At 33.7% G+C, this 12816-nt stretch overlaps 1 protein-coding gene across 5 annotated transcripts; it reads right to left on the bottom strand.

The window, feature by feature from the left end:
• Positions 1–4030: 4030 nt before the first annotated feature.
• On the bottom strand, positions 4031–9075 carry LOC125213747 (cation/H(+) antiporter 18-like). Of its 5 annotated transcripts, XM_048114458.1 has the most exons (5): positions 8822–9075; positions 7654–7704; positions 7283–7531; positions 5597–6598; positions 4031–5512 (listed from the first exon to the last, which is right to left on the bottom strand). In XM_048114458.1, the coding sequence occupies exons 3-5, from the start codon at positions 7469–7471 to the stop codon at positions 4289–4291; spliced, it is 2415 nt and encodes an 804-aa protein (XP_047970415.1). In that variant the 5' UTR covers positions 7472–7531; positions 7654–7704; positions 8822–9075; the 3' UTR covers positions 4031–4288. The 5 variants fall into 5 exon arrangements, with proteins under 5 accessions (XP_047970415.1, XP_047970414.1, XP_047970416.1 ...); XM_048114457.1 differs by lacking the exon at positions 7654–7704; XM_048114459.1 differs by lacking the exons at positions 7654–7704; positions 8822–9075 and adding an exon at positions 8447–8565.
• Positions 9076–12816: the final 3741 nt, after the last annotated feature.

Consider the following 12816-nt stretch of genomic DNA (forward strand, 5'->3'; position numbering starts at 1 on the left):
ATTAATTGAGGGGTGTGTCATGTGTGTGTTTAGTTGTATATATATATAGGTAAAGAGAGATGGATTTAATTTTGGGTTAATGGGTGTTATTGTCGGGAATATGTGGACTAATTTTTATATGTATTTTTACATTCGATTTATTGGTTGGGAATAAAAGTGGAATAGAGTAGTGACAATTCATGAAGATGCTTATCGTAATCACTATAGACAAAGTTGGATTAGAAAGAGGTCCAAATTTTGTTTTAACTAGTTATATGGAGTATTTAATAAAGCTACTCATTATACTTAAAAGAGTTATGCCAATTTGGTCTGCCCATTAAGTTTCATGACCCTATTCATATTGCATACTAGCCATGTGCGAGCTAATCTGGCTAGACTTTTAGTAGGTTAAAAATGTTTTAGCTCTAACCTTGAAAATTTATGTTTTGGATTAGTCTAGCGGATTAACAATATGTGGATAGGATAATAGTCCCATAAAGCTTGAAAATAAAATACTAAATTACGCAGTTTCAATTTTTCAGTTGTCTCATTTATGTCAAAACATCTTTTGGTGATGCTCAAACAATATTGATTCTATAAAAATAAGTACTACTATTATTTGTCTTTCTTCATTTCTTATTTTATTCATAGCAATAAATTTACTCTATTATTCAGGAATGTCAGTGTACATGGCCTGAAATATGTAGGTTTGCCTAAATAACCTTCTAAATTTAGAGGATTATGGTTGAATATTTCTAGTTTGATAAAATCTTCAACTTGATTAGCCCTAACCCGATTAATATTGCATGAAATCCAATGGATTTACTCAATTGGTATCGATATTAATGATAGTTCATAGAGATGCTTGCATATTTTTCTTTTAAATCACATCACCATAACATTAAACTTATTTCAGTCTAATGAATTTACAATATCATCATTAAATAAATTATTTTAACAAATTACATGAATTAGGTCAAATTTTGCTAGAGTTAAAGAATTTCCATAGTTGATTCTATATTAATTGGCATGTTGCATCAATCCAAACCGTTCAATATTGTAATCTTAAAATCAATATTTAATCTTATTTTATAATGAGATGTTATTCATATTTGTTTATAAGTATCTTTGTTTATCGTACTTCTGTGCTCCTTGATTTCTTTCCTTCTCAACTATAGAACTTAATATTCTGTTTTTATACGTTTTGGGCCGATATATGAGTTTTTTCCCCGTAATTATTTAAACTCCTTTTATTTTAATTATTACAATGCCACGTTATTTTAAACCCCAATAGTAATAATTTATTCAAATCAATATAGTCCATAAGTCAACATCTTAGATACGTTACATATGTCTCAGTCCATCTGTTAATTATGTTAAAAGAATAAGAAATAAAAACTCTCCAATAAAAACAAAAGAAGCCGTATAGAGAATAAATACTTTATTAGGGTATGATCGGCATTCGTTTTTACTCTTCTCCGGTAGTGAAAGAAAAGCAACTATATTGTCGCAATATACATATCATTTCATCAAATTTAGATTCTATTAGATGCTTTATTCCGACATCAGTTTATTAATTCTGATTTTATATACTATATCTGTCCAAAAAAAACAAAAAAAAATAAATAAATTAAATAACACGAGTTTTAATATGTACTCCCTCCGTTATGTTAATAAAATCATTTTTCTATTTTAGGAAGTTCCAAGTTAATTGAGTCATTTCTATTTTTGGCAAAAAGTAATTTTTCTTTTTACTTTATTCTCTCTTTATAAAAAAAGCGATGGAAGTAGTGTTAATAGATTTTGGAGTCCACATTAATGATGTGTAGGGTTAGTGTTTGTTTAAAAGTTTCGAGATTTAGAATTTGGTCTAATTTTGGTGGCGAAATGATAAAATTAGTCTATTTTCGGTAGAGGAAGTAGTATAACTAATAACTATGACAACGTTATGTTATTTGTAGATAATTAGGTGGAGAACTTGGAGTAAAATTTAAACATGGATATCCCACCGTATCAAATTATTAATTTCACTATTTTATTAAAAAATTTATAATAAAAATGAAAGGTTATGCTACTAAACATTATAGATGTGCATGGTGCACCTTGGCTAACTAAATCTCACAAAAAAAAATGGATAATTCTAATTCATGATATTTTCATTATAAAATCCACCGCTCCACCAATTCGGTAGAGAAAAAGAGTTAATGATTTTTCATATTAAGTTTTCTCATAAAGTTACGTACTAAAAAATTAAATTTTCACATAATTTGTACCACGAGTTATTTTAATTTGGTTATAATTTTGGAAACCATGCATATATTCCTGCCAATTTAGTTCACCTAAATAATCAGAAAACAGCAAGAAGTTAATAGCAGAAGACACTCTAAACCATTGTTAGTTTAGTTTATATGATCGATAAGTACGTACATATATATATGTAATGAAGATAGAATGAAACATTTACTTATTTGAATTTCTAACCTGAAATACGGATACGTTTTTGTGATTAGATTGTGATTCTATTTGATTGAGATCCAATTGAACAAAACTTTCTCCTACTTTTGCAGTTTTCACTTCCATTGTCGCCGTTGAACAAACTTTTAGTATCGCAACAATTGAATCATGAACGAAAAAAGGAGCAACATGCTCATAAGATACACAGAAATCACCATATTGTTTGATCTTTGATGGAAAAAAGTGCTCAAGAACAAATTGGGAAGTTCTTGTCAAGAGCAATGATGTAGAATTCACTGCAATAGAGTGATCTGCTGCCGAGAACAAGGATGATCAGAGGCAACACTAAGACAGGATAAGAGAACTAGGTGAGCTTTCATTCTTCAACTACATATAAAGGTAATTTAATTTAATATTTTAAAGTGTAACTTTAAAGATTTAAATTGAGTACTAGTCCCCATATTTTGCTTTGAAGTTTTAGTGGCTATTTATTTTTGTCTTTTATATAATTTACTAACTTTGCAATTTAATAACTTTCGTTATCAAATCGATATCAATGCAAATTAATTTTCTTTCCTTTCTATTAGCCACTACTGACTACTCGTTATTAATTTGTTACTTTTATGTTTAAAGAAAGATTTTAAGTTAAGACAAATAATTTTTAAAAATTTGTGAATTGTGTTAAAATCGAAACCGGTCTGTCTCACGGATCCAGTTCCCGTTAACCGGCAGTTTCGGAACAGGCGAAGTAAATAATGTTAGCTTTACGTGCAGAATTCATATCAATTAAGTCTTCCACGTTCATGATAAAAGATGAAGAAAATAATACTATTTCCTCTTGGAAATTTCTTGTTCCTATCTCGACTATCTACTAATCTGACTCGATATAAATCTCTATCGTCCTAATCATTTTGTCTTGTTCTACAAAATTCCTCGATCAATTTTACTTTTCAACTTTCATAAATAGTACTCCCTCCGTCCCACAAAAGATGTCACACTTGTGGGACAGCACGGGAGAGAAAATATAATTTTTATATTCATGTGAGAGAGAACTTTTTCCAAAAAGAGAAATGTGACATCTTTTGTGGGACAAATTAAAAAGGAAAATGTGACATCTTTTGTGGGACAAATTAAAAAGGAAAATGTGACATCTTTTATGGTAAAACCTATAGCCCCACGTACCTACAAGAACAAGACAGTACACTTACAACTTAATTTCGTAATCTTTTTATATTATCATATTGCATACTCAACCAAATAATTAATCTCCCCTTGTGAACTTGCTTTTATGGATTTTCATGGGGAAAGTTAACACTCGAAAATTATAATGCTAGAAAAGAGCTAATGGAATGTAGCAGTAGTAGTATTTATGATTTGATGATATACATGATTGAATAACACACTTTTCAGTTAGATGTGAATCAGGACAAATTTCCTCAAACTGGTAAATCATCAAGAGCTTGAGGATGATTCAAAATCTCAATCAATTTTAGTAAAAAATAAACTAAACTATACTACTGTAATTAGGCTAGTTTGCAGCAGTAGATGCCCTTAGAATATAAAGAACAAAATAACCACACTTCACCAACATATTATAGATAAACAATGAACCCAAACAGCTACTTTTTGGGATATGCAATTCTCTTGAGATAATCATAGTCAGTTGAGCATTTACATTTACTATCATCTGACTCATAATACATGCAGCTATTATTTCAGCAACATCCCACTTATATTAAAAGCATAACAGATAAAAGGTCAGGAATGAAAGATTATTGCAAAGAAATAAGTACCTGTTTTATATATATGCTATCATTACCTCAAACAGGCTCAAACTCAGCACCAAAACTACAGATCAACGCGACTCCTGTGACGCCGCCTCCTCTGCTTCCGTATCAGACGTATTCTCCTCTTTCAACGACGCCAGAGAGTCTCCCATGAGCTGCCCCCGGTACTGCTGCACCACCAGCACTGAGGCTGTGGTCTTAAACTGCGGTGAGATCAGCAAGTTCCCCACCGGTCCCAGTTCAGGACATTCACTCTTCTTGTCAAACGCTGCAACTAGCCGACACTCTGGCATTCGTCCAATGATGAACAGGTTACTGCGGTTGTATTTGAAGATTGTACCAACTATGTCTGCATCACTGCCTACCCCAACCTCTTCGTATTTTATCGAACCATCGGCCGATACTCTCTGCTTGAACTCTGCAAGAAACTCTTCGTCTGATGTATCCTCTACAGCAGACTCATCCTTCACATCCAAAGTAAGGCTGTCCGGGATGAGCTTGGAGTCCACGATGAAACGAACTGCATTCAATCGAATGCCGGTGTGCTCGGCCATGAGCGCCCCGTAAGATAGGGCTTCACGGTCGTCGTGGCCTCCAAAGAAGAATGCTGTCACAGTGTAGTTAACGTTGCTTGCAGAAATGTGTGACGGCCCTCCTAGCCCTCTATCCACCAATATGCCAACAGAGCATGGCGCGTGTTCAAGAACCCTGCGGTTGACATGCCTGAAGTCAGCTCGTGTTGTCTCAAAGTGTCCATCGACTCTCTGGTGCTTATGGAATGGGAGGATTATTATTGCAGCCATCTTCCTCTCGGCGCTGGTGCAAATGTCCTCGTGCATGCTAGAAAAGGGCGAGATTGCGGTTGTTGGTCGTATGGAAACTTGGCTGAGGTGATGGAATGCATCGAAAGCAACCACAACTTGGTTTGTATCAGAGTTCACCTTGTTCCAAAATGGCAACCCGTTGTTTCTTGCCTTGTGCACCATCAGAATCGCTGATGATCTTTCAGACAGCTCCATTAGGTGCATTGCGTAGATGCGAAGCCCTCCTTTCTTCCCAGTACCACGCGAAACCTCCATCAGATTAATCAATGTCGGAATATTTCTTGTGCTATGAAAGCAGATAAACATTCTGAGCTGAGTGTCAGGTTCCTTCCTCTGAATTGTTCTGTATTTGTATTCCAATTTAGCCATTTCAGCTGGCTTATATATGGCCACGACAACTGGCGTCGTTATGAATGTAGTGAATAACGCCATGAGAACCATAATCGCAAAAGTCTGATCATTCAGAACCTAAAAAGACAAGATCATTTGTAAGATCAAATACTGAGCAAGTTCATAGTGATAGTAAATAAATATATGTCATTAGAAACTCACCCCGCGGTCTTTCCCGATGTTAAGGACGATAAGCTCCACCAAACCTTTAGTGTTCATCAAGAAACCTAGTGTTAGCGCCTCTCTAAACCGAACCTTGCAGCAGAGAGAGACCAAAACAGTGCCAAAAATCTTCCCGAAACAGGCAGTAAATATGACTAGAGCAAGAAGACCCCAAGATTGAGCCCCTTGAATGGTGGCTACATTTGTCTTTAATCCACTTGATACAAAGTACAAAGGAAGAAATAGGCCAGAGACGATGTCCTCTACTTTTTCCACAAGGGCTCCTGCAAATGCTCCCTCCTTTGGAACAAGAACGCCAATAACAAAGGCACCAAAAAGTGCATGAATCCCAATAATATCAGTGACGAGACCAGCAGCCAAAACAGCACCAAGTGTAGCACAGATATATATCTCGTCAACTGGCTCACCTTCAGGACAGCGTCTAGCAATCCATTTGAAAACAAAAGGGCAAACAATCATGCATGACAGTATGAAACCAAACCCACATAAGAAGACCCATAAGGAAACAAGTGGAGAGCGGCCTGTGCCTGATAAGGCAACAGCAAGAGCAAGAAGAATCCATGCAGCCACATCGTTCACTGCAGCAGCTGACATGGCTATTCTACCAACATTTGTAGTCAATAGCTTAAGTTCAGCCAAAATACGAGCCAAAACAGGAAATGCAGTAATTGAAAGAGCTACTCCCATGAAAATCAAGAATGGTCCTTGACTCACACCTTGGGAAATAGTAGCCCTGAGCACAAATGAGGCTCCAACTCCTAAACCAAATGGGAGACTGATTCCTGCTAGAGCAATACTTAAGGCTTTCTTTCCAGTCTGTCGAAGAGACTTTGGATCCAACTCAAGGCCTACGAGAAACAAGAAGAATAAGAGGCCCAGGTTGGCAAGAGTATCCAAAACTGTGAGGCTTCTAGGTGGGAAAATGGCATGAAGATATTTATGGTTGCGTCCCAAAGCCGAAGGACCAAGTAGAACGCCTCCCTACCAAAATATTAGTAAGTCAACTTTCTTGTGGAAACTTAAAAGGTAATGAAGAGTGCCTCATATGGAAGAGTATAATAAAGTGGCATGTGCTGTTTCTTTTAGCGTAAGGATTTAGATATTGCTCTTGGAAGAAATCACAAGCTCTAGTCAAGGCTAAACATACGTATATTGTCCATGCATTTGTAAGAAATAAAAACAATTCAAGATAGAATTCCAGAACAACAGAAGAACTTACAGATAAAGTCACATGCACGTAGATACAGAGTGAATAAAAAAAATAGCCACAAATGGGTGAACAATTTAAAAGAAAGGAAAACATCATTCTCTTTGAAGTCATCAAACTTGCAGAAACCCAAAGATTGGTCCCACTCTCCCTTAGAAATGGAATTCTAAGAGAACTTATAAAGACTTGAAACATAAAATTTAACTTCATATGTTGATCTTGCAACTGCGTCCGTTGTCTGATCAATGGACATAAAAGTAAGAATAGATGAGAGTATTTCATAGTATAATGTAACAGAACAAAAACTGAAGGAAAATAAAAGGATGAAAGGATAAGAGACATCAGTACAGCTAGAACAGACCCCAAACTAAAGTCATCTAGCATACATCATATGCACTGGTAATTTTATATGGCTGGTAGAGGGAAAAAACAGACCAAAGGAAAAAAAAACAACTTACAACAATCTCAGCAATGACACGTGGCTGCCTTAGCGGACGGAGAAGAAATGCTAGTAATCGGGTCAACGCCAGAACAATGCATATCTGTATAATCAAGAGAGGAAGTGCGTGGTGGAGAGGATTATCCCCTTGAAAGACCCCATTTGAGGTGGCCTTCATCGGCGGTAAGCATGTCGCGTTTGAAGCCATTTTGCAGCAAAACCACCAAAAAGCAAAGACCAAAACGTTTATCTCAATACATTAAGATACCTGAAATTACCGACGAGTATAAACCAAAACATGACAGCATGTTAGAATTAAGAATCAGCCTGTGCAAAGAAAACAGTTCCATCTGATGCAGCATTCAAAGACTAAATTTTACTACTTGCCACCTTTAACCATAGCCAGAATTCATGTCTTCTTCACTCAAGAATAGGGTCCATCTAATGAAAATCAAACAAGGAAAATTAACAAACTGTTCATTCCTGTATGAAGTTGTACATACTTCAGTATTTAAGCTCAACAGTCTTGATATTCAAGAAAACCAAAGCCTAAATCCTAGGAAAGGTCAATTAAAAGTAACATGGTCCATTCCTCATGATATATTATCTCTGGCAACTTCATCTACAATTTACACTACATAAGTGTATTTCTTACACATCGTTGAACATGACAATGACGGTGAACAAGAAAAGTGATGACAAAGTTTAGGCAGCACATACTGAATAACAAAATGGTTGAGAAAAGATGATATATTAAATAAAGAATTCAACTGAACTAAATTACCACACACTTCATCATTCATGACACCCCTTAGAGAAGCATGGTTAACTAAATTTCCTAATATTCCAGATTAATCACCCTTATTAGCTTAACACGTCGAAAAAAGCAAGAACTAACTGTCAAAAACATAAATCACGCTTAAAACTCCAAGGAAAGTGATCCAAAAAAGATTGTGTCAACTAATTAAACACGCATCGTCATCTTTTCATGTGCATTTCGTGTCATGATCATGTTGGATAGCATCGTTAACATAAATTTCACGTCAATTACAAGGAATTCCAACAAGCGATAGAGCATCATAGACAATATAAAATACTAGTAGTAATAGATAAATCAAATCAAGTGATAAAACAATAGCTAAAAAGTGTGATTCAAATCATAAGGAACATGACAGAAGCAGACCGATCTTCGATTATCAATTACTCTTGTGATACGCCTTGTCGTTTTGTGCTACAAACTATCAGAATTTTTTTTTAAAAGTATTAATTCGAGTCTCGATGCACGTAGAAATCTCGCCACCGCTACACCTATTTTTTTTTATAAATTACGTTTCCAAAACCTAACCGCCATTATACGATTCGACGACCATGCCTTGAGTCATGTGAAATTGCAGAAGCCAAAAAAAACAGGAAAAAAAAAATCAGAGCTATGTTCAGATTTGGCATTCAACAGACCTTCAGGATTTGTGTGATAGGATAGATACGTGTCTATTGTGCGATAAGCGTATAAATGTGTGGTCAGATGCGCAGAAACAGAGTGTCACAGATAAACACGAACCTGAATTCATTAAAATCGATTTCGAGAAAGAATTTTACTGCGCTGGCTGCATCGTCTATCTGTGGAAGTGAGGTGTTGAATCGCGTGTGTTTTTTGACAAATGTGTGAATGTAGTAAGAGAGAGAAGGAAAAAGAGGAGAGAGAGAGGTGACGTTCCAGTGATTGAGGAAATTTTGGTTTGAAATGGCGCCGGAGTCGCTCGTCGTAGTATTGCACGCATTTTTATAGACCCGCGAAAAAGTGGGTTCTTTTTCCGTTATTGCCCTTCTCTCGTAATTCATCATTTCAATATACTATTATGCACAATTTTTGTATTACTACAAGTATTTTCTTTTTCCGTAGCTGAATAATTTCATGGTATGTATTGTGAAGATCATAATATTGGCAGAAGAATGATTTTGACATTTTGTAGTTATCAATATCTGAGGATAAACTATGATATTTAAATTTAATGTTGTAATTACGAGATATATTCGCAGAAAACCATTGAAATGTGTCATTGCATAAAAATATTTGAATAACTTTGTAAAAAAATTACTCCTTCCGTCTCACAGTAGATGTCACACTTTCCTTTTTAATTTGTCCCAAAAATTATCACATTTCCTCTTTTGAAAAAAATTTCTTCTCACGTCAATTATAAAATTATATTTTCTCTCACTATTTAGCACGCAAAATAATATCTCCTAAAATCATGTGTCATCTTCCAAAGGTGACATCTACTATGGGACGGAGGGAATACAACATATCTAATGTACATAAATGAAAATTCACAGTGCATTGCGTTTTAGGTTTTCATCGAATTATTAAATACCCCATCTATCTACCGAAAATGATTCACTTTCCTTTTTGGTTTGTCCCAATCAAGATGGTTTATTACCGGAGTAATTTTCCTTGCGACCGGAGGGAGTACTAATGTAAAAGACACTATATTTGTCACCTTAGTAAGATGTTTTTGGATCAAGTCCGATCAATATTTTCATTTTTATGAATATGATTTAATTTGTACTAAATTTATTTGTGGTTGGAATAATTAGAATATTTTATGATATTTAGCTAATTCATGATTGTGAATATATAAGGTGGTGCTCGATTTTCTAGATAAAATGGCTATGACTAGCTATGACTAATTATTCCATAATTATCCATATAGGATTGAATTTTTGGATTAAATCTCATGAATCAAACACACTACATATTTAATCCCTAATACAATCTTGCAAATACTGATCACCTTCTGAGTATATATGATATAATTTTGTATCCTACTTCTAAAAATAATTACTGTACTTATATAATTGGCAGTCACCTATAAATAAATTAACATAGTCGACATATTACAAAGAAGAAGAAAATAGTAGTAGTAGCAAATTAGCAATACTCAATTTTGTGGTCAAATCAACTCGTGAATAAAGGGTTAAGAGTCACACTTAGCACAATATACCTAGAAAAAGTTCAATTCATATTATGTCTGTGATCGCACTTTTGATCTTGGACACTTGCGTTGGTTTATCCATGTTGGAAAAAAAAGAGAAAATGGATGATTTAAAGAAATAATTACTATATTCAAGAAAGGAAGAACCAAGTTAATCAAAGATATATTTAAAAGTAAATTATCCACTTTTCTTGAAAACATAGAATAAAACTTGATATAAGGAGTTGAATATAAAACATTAGCTTATTGACAACATGCTGTCTCCTACACAAGTCTTGCAAATATTTTCATTCTATACGTCCAAACTCGCTTTCTATATATAGAAATTGTTATTCGTATTTTATTATTTCACTACCTATAAAAATTTCTAAATATGGAGTATTAATTAATGATTTAGTAATACTGTTTTCTGAAGAATAGATTTAGTGAAAACATTTATTTCTGAAGAATATCCGTTAGGCAACCATTGATATCTGATAGTGTCAAATTTGGATCATTTAACCGATTTTGATGAATACAACGCATACAAATCTCAATGAAAAAGTCAAAGGGATAAGGAACAAATTGTATGCGTCACATGATTTTATATATTGGATGAATAAGAAAAATAGGAACCAAACTCTCTCGTTTCCCCCTTAATAATACTTGTGTTATTGACTTTGTTTCGTCACGTGATTTTGAAGATCACCTTATAATTATACCACAATAAACATATATATATGTGAACGGGATAGATAAAACTTTAATTAAGATTGTTCACAAATTTTAATTGACTTTGTTTTAATCCTTTTCATCACAAATTTGTTTTTCAATGTCTAAGTTTTAAGTCTAATGATGCTTGAATTCAAGCAAAGGAAAAGAAAGGTTATATGTGCAGCGACTCAATCCATTAGACTTCCATGAGATGTTCTTTGCTCGTTATAAATTACTAATTAAATTTTGACATTATTCATATGTAATTTGATTTACCAAACTAGTTAAACATTAAATTTGTAGTGTATATTTGATGTTACAACAAAAATAGAAGTATGATGAGGTAATCGGAAAAGCATAATTAATCTTAACTAAATCTAGCTAGAATCCTGCAATATGCATGTCTTAATAGCCTAATTTTAGGAGCAGTGTCACATTTGAGGAATCATATAAACTAAAACGTATACTTTTAAAATGACACACAACGATAATAATAAATTGAACGCTTTACGTAGAAAACTTAACTATTATTGTGTTACGTCTGTCTAATACTCACCCCAAGATAGTACTTAAATTGACAAAATAACCTTATTTTTAACTTAAAATTAACTAAGCTATAACAAATCACTTGCAAATGGCTTTGAGTAAAAATTTAATATACTGAAAATAACACATCAAATAGATCAATAAATTGAATCATTATTTAAATGAAAAACTATTATTAATCCATAAAAAAACATTTTTTTAGTAATTTCTCAGATAGAACTAGCACCCAATAGGAACACAACAGTTATTGGCCTTTAACACACCTCTAATGTTTTCTTAAAACTATTTCTGAAGTATTAAAATCGGCGCTAAGATGCACTCGAATTCGAATTCGTGATCTTTGACTTATATTAACCCAGAATATAAAATTGAGAGCTTAATATTTTACATAATGAATTACTCCATATATTATTATGATTATGACCAATGATTTAAAATGTAGCAAATGAGAGTTTTATATTATGGGTCATTGTTTACCTTATGCTTGTTTAAGGCCCAATAGAGCTTAGCATTGGGCTAAGAAGGTAAGCTAAGCCCATTAAACTAAAACCTCTGTATTGCTCGAAATTTGAAGGCCTATTAGTTTAGCTACATCTCAAATTAGTATGCATTTTTACTTGTGAGGTGGAATGCAATATTCAGATTTATTTATTTTAATAAATATAGAATGGATGTGTATAGTATGTAACATATTATGCATATTGTTCTTCTGAATTGTGTGTTAATTATATAGATATTGGTTCAAATTATTTTTTTTAATGACCACTAGCGTGCAACAACCTTACACTTATGGCAAACAATCACCACCCGAAATTCTCATTTCATTCGAGAGCAGCATCACCAAGCATAACCATGCTACTTTTGTTGTCACGTTATACCATCATTAGTTATTAGAGACACATAATAAGGGATCGGACAGAAAAATAACAATTATGTACATAGAATTGATCAAATTCATACCATGCATTTCAAACTTACACGAGGAAGTTTGATTAATATGATATGAATTCGGTCAATTTAAACCATGTCTACTCAACTTATATTCACAAGTTTAGTGAGTCATATAAATTCGGTTAATTCATACCTACAGTTATATTAGAGCACACAAAAAATTTTGAAAGTATACAATCAAACAACCGACTTCATTATACAAATAAATTGATTTAATTAAGCAGATGAAATAAAAATAAGTGAAAATGCCACAACTACCTATGTATGGACCATTGCCTAGCTCTGAACGTTGTAGACTAGGAAATGATTGAATGATGTGTGTGCTTTTTAATCCCCACCAAACATACCATTCATTCCCCTTTAAGCAAAAGAG

Source organism: Salvia hispanica, chromosome 3 (assembly GCF_023119035.1).
Source record: "Salvia hispanica cultivar TCC Black 2014 chromosome 3, UniMelb_Shisp_WGS_1.0, whole genome shotgun sequence".
Lineage (NCBI taxonomy): Eukaryota > Viridiplantae > Streptophyta > Magnoliopsida > Lamiales > Lamiaceae > Salvia > Salvia hispanica.

Bases quoted from the DNA above. Each gene is read 5' to 3' on its own strand.
- LOC125213747 (XM_048114457.1), bottom strand. From the start codon at position 7,471: ATGGCTTCAAACGCGACATGCTTACCGCCGATGAAGGCCACCTCAAAT. The intron at 6,599-7,282 runs GTAAGTTGTTTT...ATATTTTGGTAG, and splicing joins GTGTCATTGCTGAGATTGTT to GGAGGCGTTCTACTTGGTCC. The intron at 5,513-5,596 runs GTGAGTTTCTAA...TTGTCTTTTTAG, and splicing joins ACATCGGGAAAGACCGCGGG to GTTCTGAATGATCAGACTTT.